The sequence below is a fragment of the Lagopus leucura genome, unplaced genomic scaffold, assembly GCF_019238085.1.
Source record: "Lagopus leucura isolate 7727_CA_CO unplaced genomic scaffold, USGS_WTPT01 Super-Scaffold_100004, whole genome shotgun sequence".
NCBI lineage: Eukaryota > Metazoa > Chordata > Aves > Galliformes > Phasianidae > Lagopus > Lagopus leucura.
This window is the reverse complement of record NW_024962264.1, coordinates 117,197-132,882: the sequence shown is the minus strand read 5'-3', so window position 1 is coordinate 132,882 and position 15,686 is coordinate 117,197. Positions and strand designations below refer to the sequence as shown.

The 15,686-nt window shown below is 45.9% G+C and overlaps 1 protein-coding gene across 6 annotated transcripts in view; it reads right to left on the bottom strand.

Moving 5' to 3' along the window:
• TMEM131L (transmembrane 131 like) overlaps nt 1-2,576 on the bottom strand; it is a 67,428-nt gene extending 64,852 nt beyond the window's left edge. For all 6 annotated transcript variants that reach the window (XM_042870721.1, XM_042870722.1, XM_042870723.1 and 3 more), the window contains exons 1-2: nt 2,445-2,576; nt 2,183-2,253 (exon numbers count right to left, since the gene is read on the bottom strand). In XM_042870721.1, the coding sequence (XP_042726655.1) occupies nt 2,183-2,253; nt 2,445-2,568 (195 nt within the window). In that variant the 5' untranslated portion in view covers nt 2,569-2,576. The remainder of the gene's footprint in view (nt 1-2,182; nt 2,254-2,444) is intronic.
• Between the last annotated feature and the right edge of the window lie 13,110 nt (nt 2,577-15,686).

Below are 15,686 nucleotides of genomic sequence, written 5' to 3'. Positions count from 1 at the left end.
CCTTCTGCAGTGCAAGCCCTCGTTACTGTGCTGCACCCCTTTCCTCCCACCTTCCTTCAGAACAGAAGAGGAAGAACTTGGTCAAGGAACCAGGACATTTCCTGCACCCTATGCCTTCCCCCAGGCCTATCTTTAAACATGTGGAGACCTCTTTGTCAAACAAGGTCTGCTACTGACCCAAAAGCAGGAAGCTCTTCATTCCAGCAGTCCCTTACCTCCCCAGTACACCACCACCATACTGGTGCAGGGACGTTGGGCAATAACAAGCTGGGTGTCTAACTGGGAAAGCCTGCTCTTGCGAATAAGTGAATGCAGCAGCTTCTTTGCAGAAGCAAGTCAGATCTCTGTTTCATGCAGAGTGGCTATCAACACGCAGCAAATCTCCAACGAATTTCACCATCTCTCAAATAAAGGAATGGAACTCAAACGTTACCAGGTGAAGTGGCTGTCTGAATCAGAAGAGTCCTGCTAATACTTTTGCCAAGCTCTGTACTAACCAGACAGCAGCAGAGCTATGACACTGAACTACTTTCACTAGCCAAGACCCTTGATACAGAGCAACACCCCTTCCGTCAGGAGCTCAAGGACAGCTACAAACAGCAACAGCAGGCCAGCAGCACTGCTCCTCATTGAGGAGTCTATCCTCACATCTACAGGGATGCGGAGAGGTCTCCTCTCTTTCCGCCAAATGGAAAATTCTGAGAGGTGCTAAGCCAAAGCCTGCAGGGGAGTAGAAATGTGAGCAGTAAGACTGAGCCTGGAAGGTTGAATTTTTGTCCTGAAACCTATGTGAGGAACCCAGGCCCTCCCACTGTAGTTCAAGCAGCCTCACACTAGGCAGATGCTGCTTGAGCCTCCAGCTCTGAAAGCGATGCAAAGCAGCCTCTGCACCACTAGTGCTCACAGATTCTAGTTCATCTGGCTTTTACTGCCAGCGCTGCATTTCAGCAAGCCTATTGTGATTTTCACTTCTTGCTCTGTCATAACTGGAACTAGATCTGTTTGCTTTCCAGCATATACAGTGCGGCCTCTGAAACTACAGAAGATCAGCCTCGGCCTTTTCGCTGCCTCAGTGGTACAGCAGGGTCATGCACTGAATGACACCAAGCCATTCACACCCAATTTAACTGCAGCCACACCAGAGCTCATTTCTATTGGGATGCTCAGAGAAGAAAGCACTTTCCAAGAGGATCTCATCTTTTCAGGATGTAAATGTGACATAATCACTCCTCAGCAACAAAAAGTAACTATGAACGACAGCATTACATGGTCCTACGCTCAATGCTTCCTAATGCCAAGGTAAGGACTTGAGCAAGCAAAGGGCAGGTTTGCCAGGCACCTCTGGCCCTCTCAGCATCTAGCACATCTACGCTTCTGAGTAACACCAGGCACATAATGAACAGCAGTACACATTAACTATGGGAAGCTGGGCATCAGCAGGCAACTCCCAATGCCAGCTAGCTTTGGTGCAAAATGACAGTTCTGCTGCATTCCTCTACATCAGTGGCTACCAGTGGTTGAGCACCAAGCACTGTATAATGGCTCCAAAGAAAAGAACCGCCCTGCCAACCCCTCAGACAGGAGATGCCCCCAAGGACCACTGCTCCTCAGCTCCCAGCCCGCTGCCATGCAGCTGGGCGCGCAGAGCTCAGTGCACAGCTGGCTCCCTCGGTGTCCACTGACCGCCTGCGGTGCCGAAAGCTCTGCCTCGCTGTCAGCGCTACTCCCTCCCAGGCCCGGCCCCGTGCTTCTACCATTCTCACTCCTCTGTCTGCGCGGAATTCAACGCATTCTGTTACTACCCGACAAAAGGAGCTCAGCAAAACCAAAATGCACCACGGTCCGGGGAGTGACATCACAGATGATGCGTCATTACGGGAGGGCGGAAAATGGCTTCACCTGAGCGGACTGATTAACGCAGACAGACGCACAATTACCGTGCGACCATTCGGCATTCACCACGCAAAGGCGCACTCGGACAGGCACGCTCGGGCTTCGCAAATGAAACATAAACACTTTACAAAACGACAAAGGGCACGCGGGCAGAAGGCGGCCAGCCGGGGCCGAGGGCGGAAGGCGTGCAGGGGAAGCAGCCCCCGGGAACATGGACGCCGCCTGACAGCCCGGCCCCGCCGCCGCCCCGCCCCGCAGCCGCTCCGCAGCCGCCCCCCGGCCCCCTCACCTGCGCGGGCAGCAGAAGCTCGCCCTCCTCGGCCTGCCACAGCTCCACCACTCCGGGGATGGGCTCGACGGCTGCGGGCAGAAAGAGAAAGCACACATGTGCCGGCCGCGCCCGGTCCGGGGGCACCGGGAAGGGTGGGGAAGGGGAGCGCGGCCCGGCTCCTTTGTGTCCCCGCGCCGCCACCGCGGCGGCCGCCCCGGAGACCCGCTCGCAGCGCCGTCTCCCGCCCCGGCCGCCCCCGGCCGCCCCCCGCCGCGCTCACCTCGCCCTTGCGCCTCGCCGGGGCGAAAGCAGGGCAGGAGGACGTGGAAGACGCCCAGCAGGAGGTTCATGGCCGCGGCCGCGCGGCAGTAGCCACCCTGCTGCGGGCAGCACAACCCCGCCATGCCGAGCCGCTCCGCGCCGTGCTGCGGCTGGGTGGGGGCAGCGCCGGGAGGGGCGGCGCTCGGGAGGCCCCGCCCTGCGCCGCAGCGCCCTGCCCCGGACCCGCGTGGGGCGCGCGGGGGACGCGCAGGTTGAGTGCGGGCCCTGGGAGGCGTCGGGCCCGACCGCCCCGCCTCCTCGGTGAAGCTCTGAAGCGCGCTCTCGGCCTTCGTTATTAGTTTGAAACGGTTTAACCTATGGGCTTTTCCTAAAATCGGGATCGGCGCGCCGTGCCTCCCTCGCGGAGCTCCCGTCGCTGCGGTACGCCGCCCGCTCCAGCGCTATCGCCTGACGGCAGCGCCCTATCGGGGCGCGGCAGCAGTCACCGAGCCCCTCGATAAGGCTGCAGGTCCCGGGGACACCCCTTCCTCGGCCCCGATAGAGAACGAGGTGCCACGAGGGCTGCTCCCCTCCTCTGTGTGAAGGCTGCGGCCGCCTGCTCACCCCATGGGGCTGTGGCTCGGCCTCATTCCTTAGGGACCGATGGGACCCAAAGCCTGCCCTCGCCGTGTGGTTAAGGAAGGAGGATCTGCTCCGAAATCCCGACGCGGGCAGGGTGTTGCCTGCCGGTACCTGGCTGTCGCTGCCGGGCCCTGCTGTGGGCTGGATCAGTGTAGGACAAGACGACGTTGGGCTACTAGTGTAGAGCAGCCTAGGGAAGGCTGCAATAAACAAGAGCATTGCCCTTTCTTGTCAGGCAGTATGTTTCAAATGAGCTACTTTCTGTGGCATTGCACTTAAGCAGGGAGCCTAGTCCCGGATTCCCTGCAGATGACAGAAAGAGAAGTGAAGACAGCTAACCTTTTTATGTTACAAAGCGGTGTTAGTGCTGCGGTACCACCAAACGCGAGGTAATCAAAAAAATATGCTGACATGCACTGTCCTCTTCTTGCCCTGGTCTGCCCACATTTTTCAGCACGTACAGTGCATCCACTTGAAAGCGCAGTGGATCCTTGCACACAGCAGGATTTGCAGTCTTCCGTGGGACCTGCTGTGTTACAATAGCATTCAAAGCTTTATAAGCTTCATTTGGTTTCAGAGAACCTATTGGAGCATTGTCTGTGCCTAAAGAGGCATTTAAAACTAAAGAGAAACTTTGAAAGCTTCAGAGACAATGTCGCCAGGCTTGCGGTGCAGGACGCGTTCTGGAGGAATGGCATCACACAGAAAGCACAGCGCAGGGCTGGGCCTGTGGGAGCTGCAACATACAGAGGTTTGGGCTGGTGCCAGGTTTGTATGCCTGTAGGTCATGCATGGGAATAGGGGAAGCGTCCTGCATTCTGAATTCCTGCTGCCCTTTGAGATTAGCATGCGTACATATTTACTGTCTGAGTCTGCAGTGATTTCTGAGCTGTGTGCATTTGTAGGTCCTTACGGATAAACATATGAAAGCTGCTCTGTGCACAGCCAGCCCTGCTGCTGGCCCTGCGGTCTCTGTCCTTTGACAGGGCCCAGCTGCAGGAGGGATGCTTAGCAGGGAAGGGGATGCAGGAGCTGCCATGTGATTTCATCTTCAACCCCAAAAGGTTTTCATACAGGCTCATTTCTACTTACTGGACTGTGTTTCACACTGCAGCCAAGAATGACTAGAATAAACCCACTGGGGAAAGATAAGGGGCGTGGGAAATGGGAGCCCAAAGGGTTAAACTCAGATAAAGCCATAGAGCAACTAGAAGCAGTTAGTGCCACAGTAAGTTGGGAAGCCTGGCTGTACAGGGAGACAGCACTGGTGCATTCAGATACTGATTGAGTGGAAATACACAGCACAAAGCTAAAATGGCTTCAAAATACATCTGAAGTGGAAATGCTGCTGTTAAAAGATCGCTTTGACACAGCAAAACATTGCTGAAGCTCTTCCTGAAATCCTGAGGGGCTGCTCTCACAGCAATAACACTGGAGAACAGCACGTCTGCACTCCCACATGAGCACATGAGGGATTTGCCAACGGGATTTGCCCCAGCCACTCCACGAGCCATGATGCCATGCCGATGGCTTCCATACGTGTTGCCCAGAGGAGCCGGACAGTTATTTCCTCACAGTTACAAGTAAGTGTCAAGTGGGTGGCATGACACAAAGCTGCAGCCCTTAGGTGGACAGCAGCAGAGCTTCGAGCTCGGGGGCACCGTACGGCCCCCAACATGCAGACAGGAGAGAGCCAGGGGAAGCAGCACTCTGTCCCAAGCCTGAAACTGCATCCCACCTTCATTCTTTCTGATGGTTTCTTTCCATCAGAGCCTTTGCTGAAGCTTGTGGTCCCTCAACACGGCGGGGAGGTCTAAACCACCGCAAAAGAGCAACCTTTTCATGCATTCCTGGAGTAGCCTAGGTAATTGAAATATCTTAATTGCCTTTCAGGCGCTAACGCAGAGAAGTGCTGCACAAAAAACAGAGGCTGCTTCAGAACTGCACATATGGTGCTGAGAACGCGCTCTGAGCTGTGGCACTGCCCACGGGGCCGCTTCCCGAACAGCACACCCTGTGACAGCAACACATCCATCCCAATGGTGGCTTCTCTAAGAGCGTACGTGTTTACAACCAAAACTTGTTTACGTTCCAGCAAGAAAATTAGATCGCTGTACAATATCTCCTCAAGGCCTGCCAAAATAGCTGGTTGTGCAAATAGTCGGTTGTGCAAATGCAGAAGGATCAGGGCTGTCTACAGGGTACAAGCCCATCATACAAACAATAATAAGCTACATTTCAGTGTAAAAATGTTCACCTTTTACTATTCAGTGCTGCAGCTTTGCATGTGGCTTTCTGAAGCATTACTTCTCATGCACACTTGCACTTACATGTTTCCTTATTTTTTGGCTCAGTGGAACAAGCAGTCAGCTTTTCCCTCATTCCTGAGGGATATCAGGTTACAGCAAATGTTGTTCTGCTCTTATACACTTACCCAGTGGCATATTAAAAATGCATATTTTCCATTCAGTTTTCTCCCTGCTGGAGTTGGGTTTAATGCCACTTTTCTTCTCCCCCTCACTAGGTGCCGTTTACAAGCCACGAGCTTACTCCCAGGTACAGAAGCACAAGCAACAACGCGCACCCTGTTTCACCCCAGCTGGAGTTACAGTCCCTGCAAGCCACCAGAGTGCTAGCTCATTTTTAAGGGAGGAAATTTACAGCATATCCCTAAGGCTACAGTGTTTTTTTTTCAGTGAGTTAATTTTAGAGGAAGTCAGTTGAAGGCTGCTGGAAAATAGCAGCAAGGATGGAGAGCAGCTGCATGCTCCCAGGGCACCTGCCAGTGCCAGAGGCTGTGGGCACAAAATCAGCTTGGAGGAGCTCTGAGGTCTGTTCAGTTGTTACAATTGAGAAGCAAGTTCAAGGGAAAAGGAAAAGCCCATCGGAAATACGGTACAGGCTCACTGAAGCTGTGTGCAGAGCTCTGTTGGGCAGTGAGCTTCCATCTGCCTATTCTTTGGCTGCCACAGAGGTACCTCAGTTCAGCAGTTTCATCTAAATCCTGGAGGAAAACAACAGTCAGCACAGTCAGGTATGGTTGACTCCTCTCACATGAGCCGCCTCCTGATTTTGAACAAATTTGCACAGGAGAAGAAGCACACATGGGAACCACTGCTAACCCAGCTCTTGATCAGCCTACAAATCCTCTGGGACCTGGAGCAGGTTTGTTCAACTTACTGTCCTGAGCACATCTGTGCAGGTGAAGAAGAAGCAAATCTTAACATTTTTTCCCTTTTCATTTACAACGAGATTGAACACATTAAGTACATTAAGTCATTAAGTACATAAACTTGATTCTAGTAGTAATCTCTTGTAAATGTGCTAGACACAGACAACACAGAAATCTTGAGAGGTGATTTATTACCGTCATAATTCCCTGAAATGCAAAAAGGGGATTGCAAACAGTCTTCTTACAGCGAAAAAGCCTCAGCCTGAAAACACATTTGTGATTTGGAAATTGCCATGTGTGAAGAGTATGAACTAGAGGACTAGAGAGAAAGGGACAGTAAATCACATGGACCCGACGGCACGATACCACTGGAGCTAGAGAAGCGTACTTTAAAAGGATTATATTGTCTGTTGGCATAGCACTTTATCTCCTAACAGAGCATACAATGAAGCAGATCACTGCTCAGCATGAATTGGTGCCTTGCCACACGGATTTATCTATGGACAATCAGTATTTATCTTGTGGACAATCAAAAACCATTAAAAGTATATGTTAAGTAATGATTTCACCAATGGAATGCACATGGAAACTAAAAGTCAAAAGAGTCATAGGAGAAAATGCTCTAAAATTATATTTATATTATACTTAGATTCTAATATGATTTATAATTGCAAGGAGGAAAAAAAGTTGATATTTCTAAAAGGTATTGAAAACATCGGAAACATATATTGTGATCCATAGTCCTAGAAGCCAGAGGTAGAAAGTTGGCTTGCACATACTCTAATTTTTAGCATACTAAGGTTTCATCCAGGTTTTATGCCAGCTCATGAGTTCTCAGGAAAAGAGTTACAGCAAGGTCTTCTTTCTTTGCTTTATAGAAATGTAAGCACTTCAGCATTTTGAAAGCAAATCAAAAGAGTTTGCCATCTAGCACAAACACGTGGAAAGAAATCAAAAGATGCCTGATGCAACTTTCTCAGGAAAAAAGAGCAAGAGCTAACTCATCTCTAAGACTCATGGTAAATATTCTAAAAAAAACCTTGAAACCTGGTTTGTTTCAAATTCTCTTTTAAGTAGCTGAATAGTTGAAGGCAATGCAACTGTCCATCAAAAGCACTGAAAGCTGAAAAAGATGAATTCAAAACTGGAAAAGGGTGAGATTTTGGTAAACTCCAGGAATGCTTTTTCTGGAAGAAAATCTGCTTTCCTGCCTGGCTTGTTAAGATTCCTGATTCTACCAAAGGGATTTGGGTTCTGCAAGGAAGCAGTTAAAAAAGTGACTTTTTTGTGGACTGTGTACTCCTCCTGTACTCAGAACCAGACTCAACTGCTCCTACAATAATGATGATTCAATCTCCTCCTGACTTTGACAACAGAAAGCTGAGGTGAAGAAAAATACTGCCAAGCCTCTTGTTTATTTGAATTCATCTCAGCACATTAGGGACGAGGCTTGGGACAAATGCAGAAAGATTCCCAGGCTGGGAGTGATTACAGCAGACCCGCAGGTCCACAAGCACGTGGCATGGATCAAGCAGGTCAGCACTGAGCACTGGGGACACCAAGTGAGTTCTGAGTACACTCAGTGACCTGCCAGGAGGGAAGCAGTAATTAGTTTACACAAAGAAAAAAACAGTGGTGCTTCCTGTGATGCTTATGAGAACATAGGATCAGGCCAGTCCTTTCACTTCATGTCACAACTTAAGTAGCTGTAGCCAAGAGGTCAAATGGAGGGATGCAGAAACTTGATGGATTTTTCCCCATTTTTTCTCCCACTTGGTGAAGAGAAGGGAGAGGAAGACGAACAGGATGGGAGCAGTGGTGAACCTCTTGGTGGCAGGGAACAGAAGTGATAGTCCCAGTCCTCAAGAAGTAAAGACTCAAAGGAATAGGGAATTTCCATTGGCAAGGCATAGGACTGCTGAAGGAAATTATTTTCATCCTTTTCATTGACAACAATTTTTTCCAGTAGCAGTGTTATTGTAGAAACTAATTTTAAGAATAACAAGAAAACATTTTTAGTAGGGACCTTATTTTAAAGAGCAAATGAGTAGCATGTAATTCTCCAACTCATGACTTGGTCAGATAGCCCAAACAAGTACAATAATGTGTCAAAGTGGTATGGAGCAGCAAAGGCATCTGGAGCTGCAGCAGCATCCTATCACAGTGTCTGTACAGCCTCTGAAACCATAGGCAGAGTGCTACAAAGAAGGTTTATCTCGAGCCACAGCTGTGGCAGGGCATCGCCCAGTGCCAATGCCAGGCCAGTGAACAACATTCAAGCACAACTCCATTAGCCTGTTATTTCGTCCAGTTTTACTACAACTGAAAATTGACTGTGGCCAAATTAAAAGGCACACTTGGCTGGCTGAAGTTAGAGAGACAGCCTCTTCCTAATTAATAATGGGCTTTCAGCCATGTTTTTGTTTCACTTCTTCCCATTACTGCCACAGGGACAATGGAAGCCCAAGGACAGCCATGTGGCACACTGCATGCCCCATAACGACAGCCATTGCAGGCATGGGGCTGCTAGCACCTAAAACTTTCATGCTCATTGCACATAACTGAAAGCAAATGAAAGTGACTTCCTGTCCTGGGAGTAACCATGTGAGGCTGCAAGTGATAACACCCATCCACTCTGAGGAAGAAGTCTGTTTTGCATTGATCTGGGATTCAAGCATCAGGTAGAGATAAGATATTCCTGGGGGCTCTTTCTCTTTCCTGGGGGCACATACAAGATGGCCCCTCTGATTTTTATCTACTTCTAAAACCTTGTCTATGTCATTAGATAACGGTTTATGGAGCAGAAGCACTCACACTAGAGTACAATCATTTAGCTGCCAAGCTGAAAGCTGCTGCTTGGAGGGTTCATGTAGGAAATGCACTCGGCAAGTCAGGAATTAGTGCTTTTCAGTTATACTTTTCTAATTTGGAACCTGGGACAAGGCAGGGATCAGACAATACCTACTCCCTGGGCTTCAGGCTGAGAGGGACAAGGCCTAAAAAGAATCAAAGAATTGAGCTTATTTTTTTTCTACTTCTGAAGTTCCTATCAGGTTAAGAGCAAAATCTGCACATCATTGATGAGCACTTGACAAAAAACTCTGCTTCAGTAAATAGCTTAAATACCAAAGAAAGAATAAAGAAAAAGCCTCATAGCTGTAACTTTAATAAAACATTTTAACTTGAAGCTCTGACTTTAAATTATTTTATCTCAACTCCAATCTAAGGACAGAACAGTAAGAGTGCTGTTATAGCACCTTTCCTTTAAAGGACTAGAACAATTTGGTGGACACAAAGCTCATTTGGTCCAAATATCTGATCAGAAAGAGTACTTCCTGGTTTAACTTCTCATGGTAGTTACACCAAAATGCATGCAGAACTTTTTCCTTTTTTGTTTTTAATTTTTGTCTTTAATAACCAGGGATGCTAAGGACATATACCCTATGAAAATCAGTGCGTAGCGGAGAAATAGAAACAGTTCAACTGCTTTCACCAGATGAGACTGCTGTTTTGAAGTTTATGGTATCACTTTATTCTGTACTGTTTCTTATATATATTTCTCCTTCAGATACGATATTAAAGATCAGGGAATAACACACAGGCCTGCTACAAAGCCTTGACCCCTTCCCTTCCCTTCCCTTCCCTTCCCTTCCCTTCCCTTTCCTTCCCTTCCCTTCCCTCTTTTTTAAATCACTGATCTCAGGAATTGTCTTTTTAAGAATACTGAAATGTGTAATTCATAGAAAGTATTTTATGAGGGAAACAGGCCTATTGAAGAATTCTGTTTATTACAATTAATTGAGGTCCATGCAAAAAATAAAAAAATAATCAAAAAGCATTCCTACCACTGGGATCATGTTTTTACCAAACAAATGAACCCAAGCAAAACCACAATGACTCAATAGCCAAGTACTTTTCCTGTAAAATTGAAAACAAACCTCCTGCTCACTAGAATTAGCTGGAGGCATTATTTTGCAATGGTAATGTGAGAAAACGTGAGGTGATGAAATTTTTTCCCAAACCCCCATTTTTTTTTTTCTTAAACAGACAGAAAGGAAAAAAAAAAACCAACCAATAATCCTTTTCCTCACTGTAGGCTGTAGAAATGAGATAAACCAATTTCTGCCCCTCAGCATAAAAAGCTCATCTTCAGAGCTCTGCAGGCATTCAGCCCAAAGGCAGGTGCAGGGGGAAGAAGCCCAGTTGCAGGTGAATCCCTGTAGGACCCTGTTTCATTGTGTGGGCAGTAGCTCAGACCACCTACACTCCCAACAAACCTCCTTCCTCTTTTGGCTTTCTTCAGGGCCATCAGTCTTAACAGTTCCCCTGTTGAGCATCAGCACTGACACAGTCCAGTTTTATCATCTGACAAAGGCACTCCTCAGACTGTTCAGAGGATTTGCTTTAGATATGATTGCCAATACACTAGTAAGAGTTCTTGAAACAGAAGGCTGGAGACCTCACTGTGGCCTTCCAGTATTTGAAGGGAGAATATAAGCAGGAGGGGGAATGGGTGGATAGTGATAGGACAAGGGGAATGGCTTTAAGCTGAGACAGGGGAGGTTTAGGTTGGATATTAGGAGGCAGTTTTTCATACAGAGGGTGGTGAGGCACTGGAACAGGTTGCCCAAGGAGGCTGTGGATGCCCCATCCCTGCAGGCATTCAAGGCCAGGCTGGATGCGGCTCTGGGCAGCCTGGGCTGCTGGTAGGTAACCTGCACACAGCAGGGAGTTGGAACTAGAATAAGAAAGAAAATTAACCAGCAGGTATTGGTTGAAAACTGTTGGTTATGAATGCATGAATGGAGATGAGTTTTTTTCCAAAAGCAAAATACTTTTGACTCGGTTGGGTGAAGAAATGACCAGATAACCTAATTATTCAGAGGGTGAAGAATGTTCATGTATTTGTCGGGCATTATGAATCTTCTAAAATTACCCTCAATGGTTCAGAAACACTGGTAGTGTTTGGACAGTTCTCCTCTTCTTGACATACAGCTTTCTGCAAATACACCTTCAAGAGGCAAGCCTAATTTATAGATGCCTGCTGTCCTCTGTGGCTGCACAGGAGGCATGTGCTGATGTGTGTTAGTGAGAGGAATAAGACAGCCATCTGCACAGACTGTAGTGCCTTGCACATCTTTTCTGTAAGCATGCCTCGAAGGAAAATGACACCAGAAGAATGGAAAAGGAATAAGCAGAAGTAACATGGAGAAGAGAAAGCTGAAGGGAAAGGCTGCTGCCAAGGTACATTCCTAGAGCACATGAATGTGTATGCATATGTTGCCTTTCATCAGCAACCAATTACAGACTGAAGAATCGAGCCACTCACATGACACTGAGTGCTAATGAAGGACTTGGCTCTTCAAGACTGCAGATATGCACACTACTGGGCCATGCTGACTTTCTACAGCAGGCAAGACATCCCTTTGCTGCCTCAATTAAAATTTTTTGTAAATTTTGAGTGCCATGAAAGCCAGCTCCACCACCACCACTCCTTGAGTAGCAGAAGCAATGAAGCCTGGCTGCCAAGAGACCAGATTCCTAGATCCCCATTCCCTTCCCTGAAATTATGCATGTCCGGCCTCATCCCCAGCACTACTGCCAGATGCTTGCCACAGATTTAATCACCACCAGGCACCAAATGCTTCCAGGTCTTTTACAGCCTTCACTGACCTTTCTTGTTCCTCCTCCCGCCCCCAGCACACTCCATCCCTTGAAGTCCCTAAACTAGCAGGCGGGAAAGGGAAAGCCTTTATTTATCAGGCAGCCAGCTAAGCAGAACAAACTGTGAACTTGCGCTGCAGCCCCTCTGACTACATTTGGCCAAAATCCACTGCAAAATTTAAGAATGCTGGAGAGAGAAAAAAGACAAATGACGGCAGACTTAAACATACAAACCCTACCTCTGCAAGAAACAAGATAAAGAAAAGCGCCAGCCAGATCATCTGACTGCTAAGAACATGCTAGGCGAGAGGAACTCTCTGCTTTAAGGAACTCTTGCATCCAGCATCTCAGTCACTGTGACAGGTTGGGTTTATTTTCTAATCGCTCTTCCAGAAGGTTTCACTTCCAGTTCTGTCATTTAGTCAAGGCATCACTGTGCCATTTGCTTCATAGTCTGGATTTTCCCAGTAAGCACTCTAAGCTTAAGAAAGGAAAAGCAATGACATTTCAGACAGTGCATTAATGAAAGATTTAGCAGCTGAATTACATCAGAGTCCAGAGCCTTCTGACTGCCGTAATTTCCTTGCTGTGCCCAGCACCACAAAGGGAGCTCTAGGGCTCATGTGTGGTGGTGTGCAGGGTGTGCATGTGGCTAGCTAAAAGAACAGTTGAACAAGGGCAGGTACACTCAGTGGGCTCTTCTTTACACAGAAAAGACTTGTAAGTAAAGTGAGTGCAAACAAATATTTCATCCTAGATCTAGGTTTGCTTCACAGTGCCCAATCAATATCAATACCAAACTTATCCAACACCTCAGCCTTGTATTCTAGCTGTAAAATCGTCATGATATTACTTTGAAAAGCTGGACCTGACACTGCTCCTGTAAGAGCTGTGGACTGCTAAGAAGTCATCTTTGTTCTGCACACTTTGAGCTAGAAGCCGTTTCATTTTATAAGCCTGGACTGTAGTAAAGGCCTTGCCTCCTGTCTCAGCTGCAACAGATAAAAATATTTACCTTACATGGGCAAAAAAGCTACAGCACAGAAAGAAAAAAAGAGGAAGACATACATATAATATAGCAGTGACATAACCACAAGAGTGACAGCACAAGAGAGCACTGTAAAACCACCACTTTCATTCTGACTCTTCAAAAATATTCCAGATTCTATCTCAGGGGAAAAAAAAAAAAGATATAAATTGAGACATAAGGTTGGATCAGTTGTTTTCTTTTTTGTTGTTGTTGGGTTTTTTTTTTTGTTTGTTTTTGTTATAAGGTAATAGCCAATTAGCCAATAACATCTCAGGAAAAGGAAAATCATTTTAACTGTTGGTAATTTGTAACTCAGCAGAAAGCAATTCTCTGCTTCCCTAAAAAGAAATCCAAACAATCTCCAAACCACCTAATTATACAAAATTTCACACTACAAGATTTAGAAGAAAATTTTTCCTAAGAATAACTTCCAAGAATGAGCAGATTCAGTAGACTGAAATTATCTTGGAATATTTTAGAGATACAGATTGTCTCTGTTTGTCTCAGAAAGGATCTGTGCTTGCTTTTCCCATTGAATGTCATCTGAATGAAAAAAACATAGAATCATAAGAATGGTGTTACAAGATAAATCAGCTCCACTTGGGGAATAAGCTTCTGTTTTTGATAAGGCACCTCTTCTTCTTGCCTCCTGTTAACTGAGAAATTTCCGTTCTGGGATCCTTAAGGGAGGAGATATATTCTCCTGCCAGGTCTACTAACCAGCATAAGTAAAAGACAGGAGTAGAAAACAGAGTACAACCACACCTTTGTTCTATTGTTACTATAAACCAAAACTCTACAAAATAAATATCACCATAAATTCCTTGTTCTTGAACTAAAGTTTTGTGACCAAAGCATGAGAATTGCATTAGATCTTTGGAAAGTCTTGCTCATGCTGGCTGGCTGCATAACCTCTAAGCAGTTCTCCCGTAAGTCATCTATTTGTTATTTATTATATTCAATAACTTTATTGCAGCCCACCATGCTGTCATTCTACAGACAGGAAGCCATAATATTGCAACTAACTTACATAGCTAGTCACCTTCATTTCTTTCTTGAATTTGGAAAGCAGCCAAAACAGCAAAAATCTGTAAGGAAGCCCTTTCCCTGTAATGTAAGGCAGCTGTTCCAGGTACCTGAGGAAATCTTCGTGCACCAGCATCTCCAGGCTACAAATTACCTGAGTCTTCTTGATGGACAGAAGCTCCTCCATGTAAGAGTGATTCTACAAGGTAAGCTCCATCAACAGATTCATGCACTTAGCATTCCCATTTAAGAACAAGTCTTTTGGGTCATTATCACCTTGTATGCAGCAAACCTATACTCTCAAATACAGATGTGGCAAGGAGCTTCTCACACCTGCAGGCGGTATAGAACAGGTTAACAGAAAATTAAAAAAAAAAAGACATTTAACTAATCAAAAAAAATCATTTAAGAGAGATGGTATAGAAACAACAAAGCATAACAAAAAAGCTCACTTCATTGTTTCACAGCACAAAATCCAAGGGTAAGAAGCGTTACCCAAACTACATGAGTGTCAGTACTTAGTGTTGACACCATCACTTACCATGGATGGATTGCACTCAGTTTATGGAGTGAAAAACAGATCTGGTAAGAACCACTACATTCAACTCTATACAAACCATTTGTATTAAGCTTTTACCAGCACAATTAATAAGATACATTTGATTTTATTTCTAAAACATCAATGTCATCTTTCCAAACACAGAGAAGAAAATGTTTCCATTGCAGCACTGCTGTAAGCATGGTGACATTTTACTATGTGTCAGGCATCACATACAGAATCCTTACTGCTCTAACGGTACATGAGTAAAGTTTTCTATTCACTAATTTCCCAGTAACTTCACTGTCTTCACAGAAGTGAAATGACAGCAGCCAGGAGCAGACCTGAAATTCTTGGATTTAAACATATACTGAACTACTAGGAAACTCTTTAACTGGAAAAATCACAGGAGACAGGCTTCTGAGCAAACCTCTAGCTAAACCTCACCTTTTCACCAGTACTCTCATCAGTGGTTGTAAAAAAGTCAGACACCTTCTAGTGACACGTGCTTCCACCTTGCAGAAGATCCAACTGCCTTCTAGAAGGTATAGCTCATATCCTTGAGCTATATAGCAGAAATGCTATATAAAGTCTCACCATCCATAGCTTTGGGAGGTACAAGAGCAATATGTACAAGAGCAATACCTCCCACCCCGCTTATTGTAGCTATCTGCTGACCAGAGCTAGAAAATAGGAAAAAATAAGAAGTGAAGTGCTGGTAAAAGTTCACCAAACAAGACTGAGACATTATGAAACTTTGCATTTTGCTGAGCTGCTTTCCTAGCATGGAATCAGAAAATGTACATAAACCCAAATAGCACTGATATGTCACCAAACTCCCAAGCAGCTTTGGCAATACAACAGAGAACAACTTCAAATCAAACTTGATCTCTGCACATCTCTGCTTCCTATTAAGAATTATATCTCTTATATATTTTGTTATCTAGATGAGGGAAAAATCCACTCGACTCCACATTTCCCTGTGTTATTCCCACTCAATTTCAACCCGTTTAAACATAAATCCCTAGAGCTTCTAGGTCTTAGTAACACTCCCAGTTAAGTGACAGAAGAATAAAGTTTCAGGACTCTGTGATAATTAGTCCCTATAAGCTCTGTTTATTCTTAGTCTGTCTCACACAAGTAATGAAATAATTTATCGCCCAAATAGTGGGAGGGAAAGATTGAAATG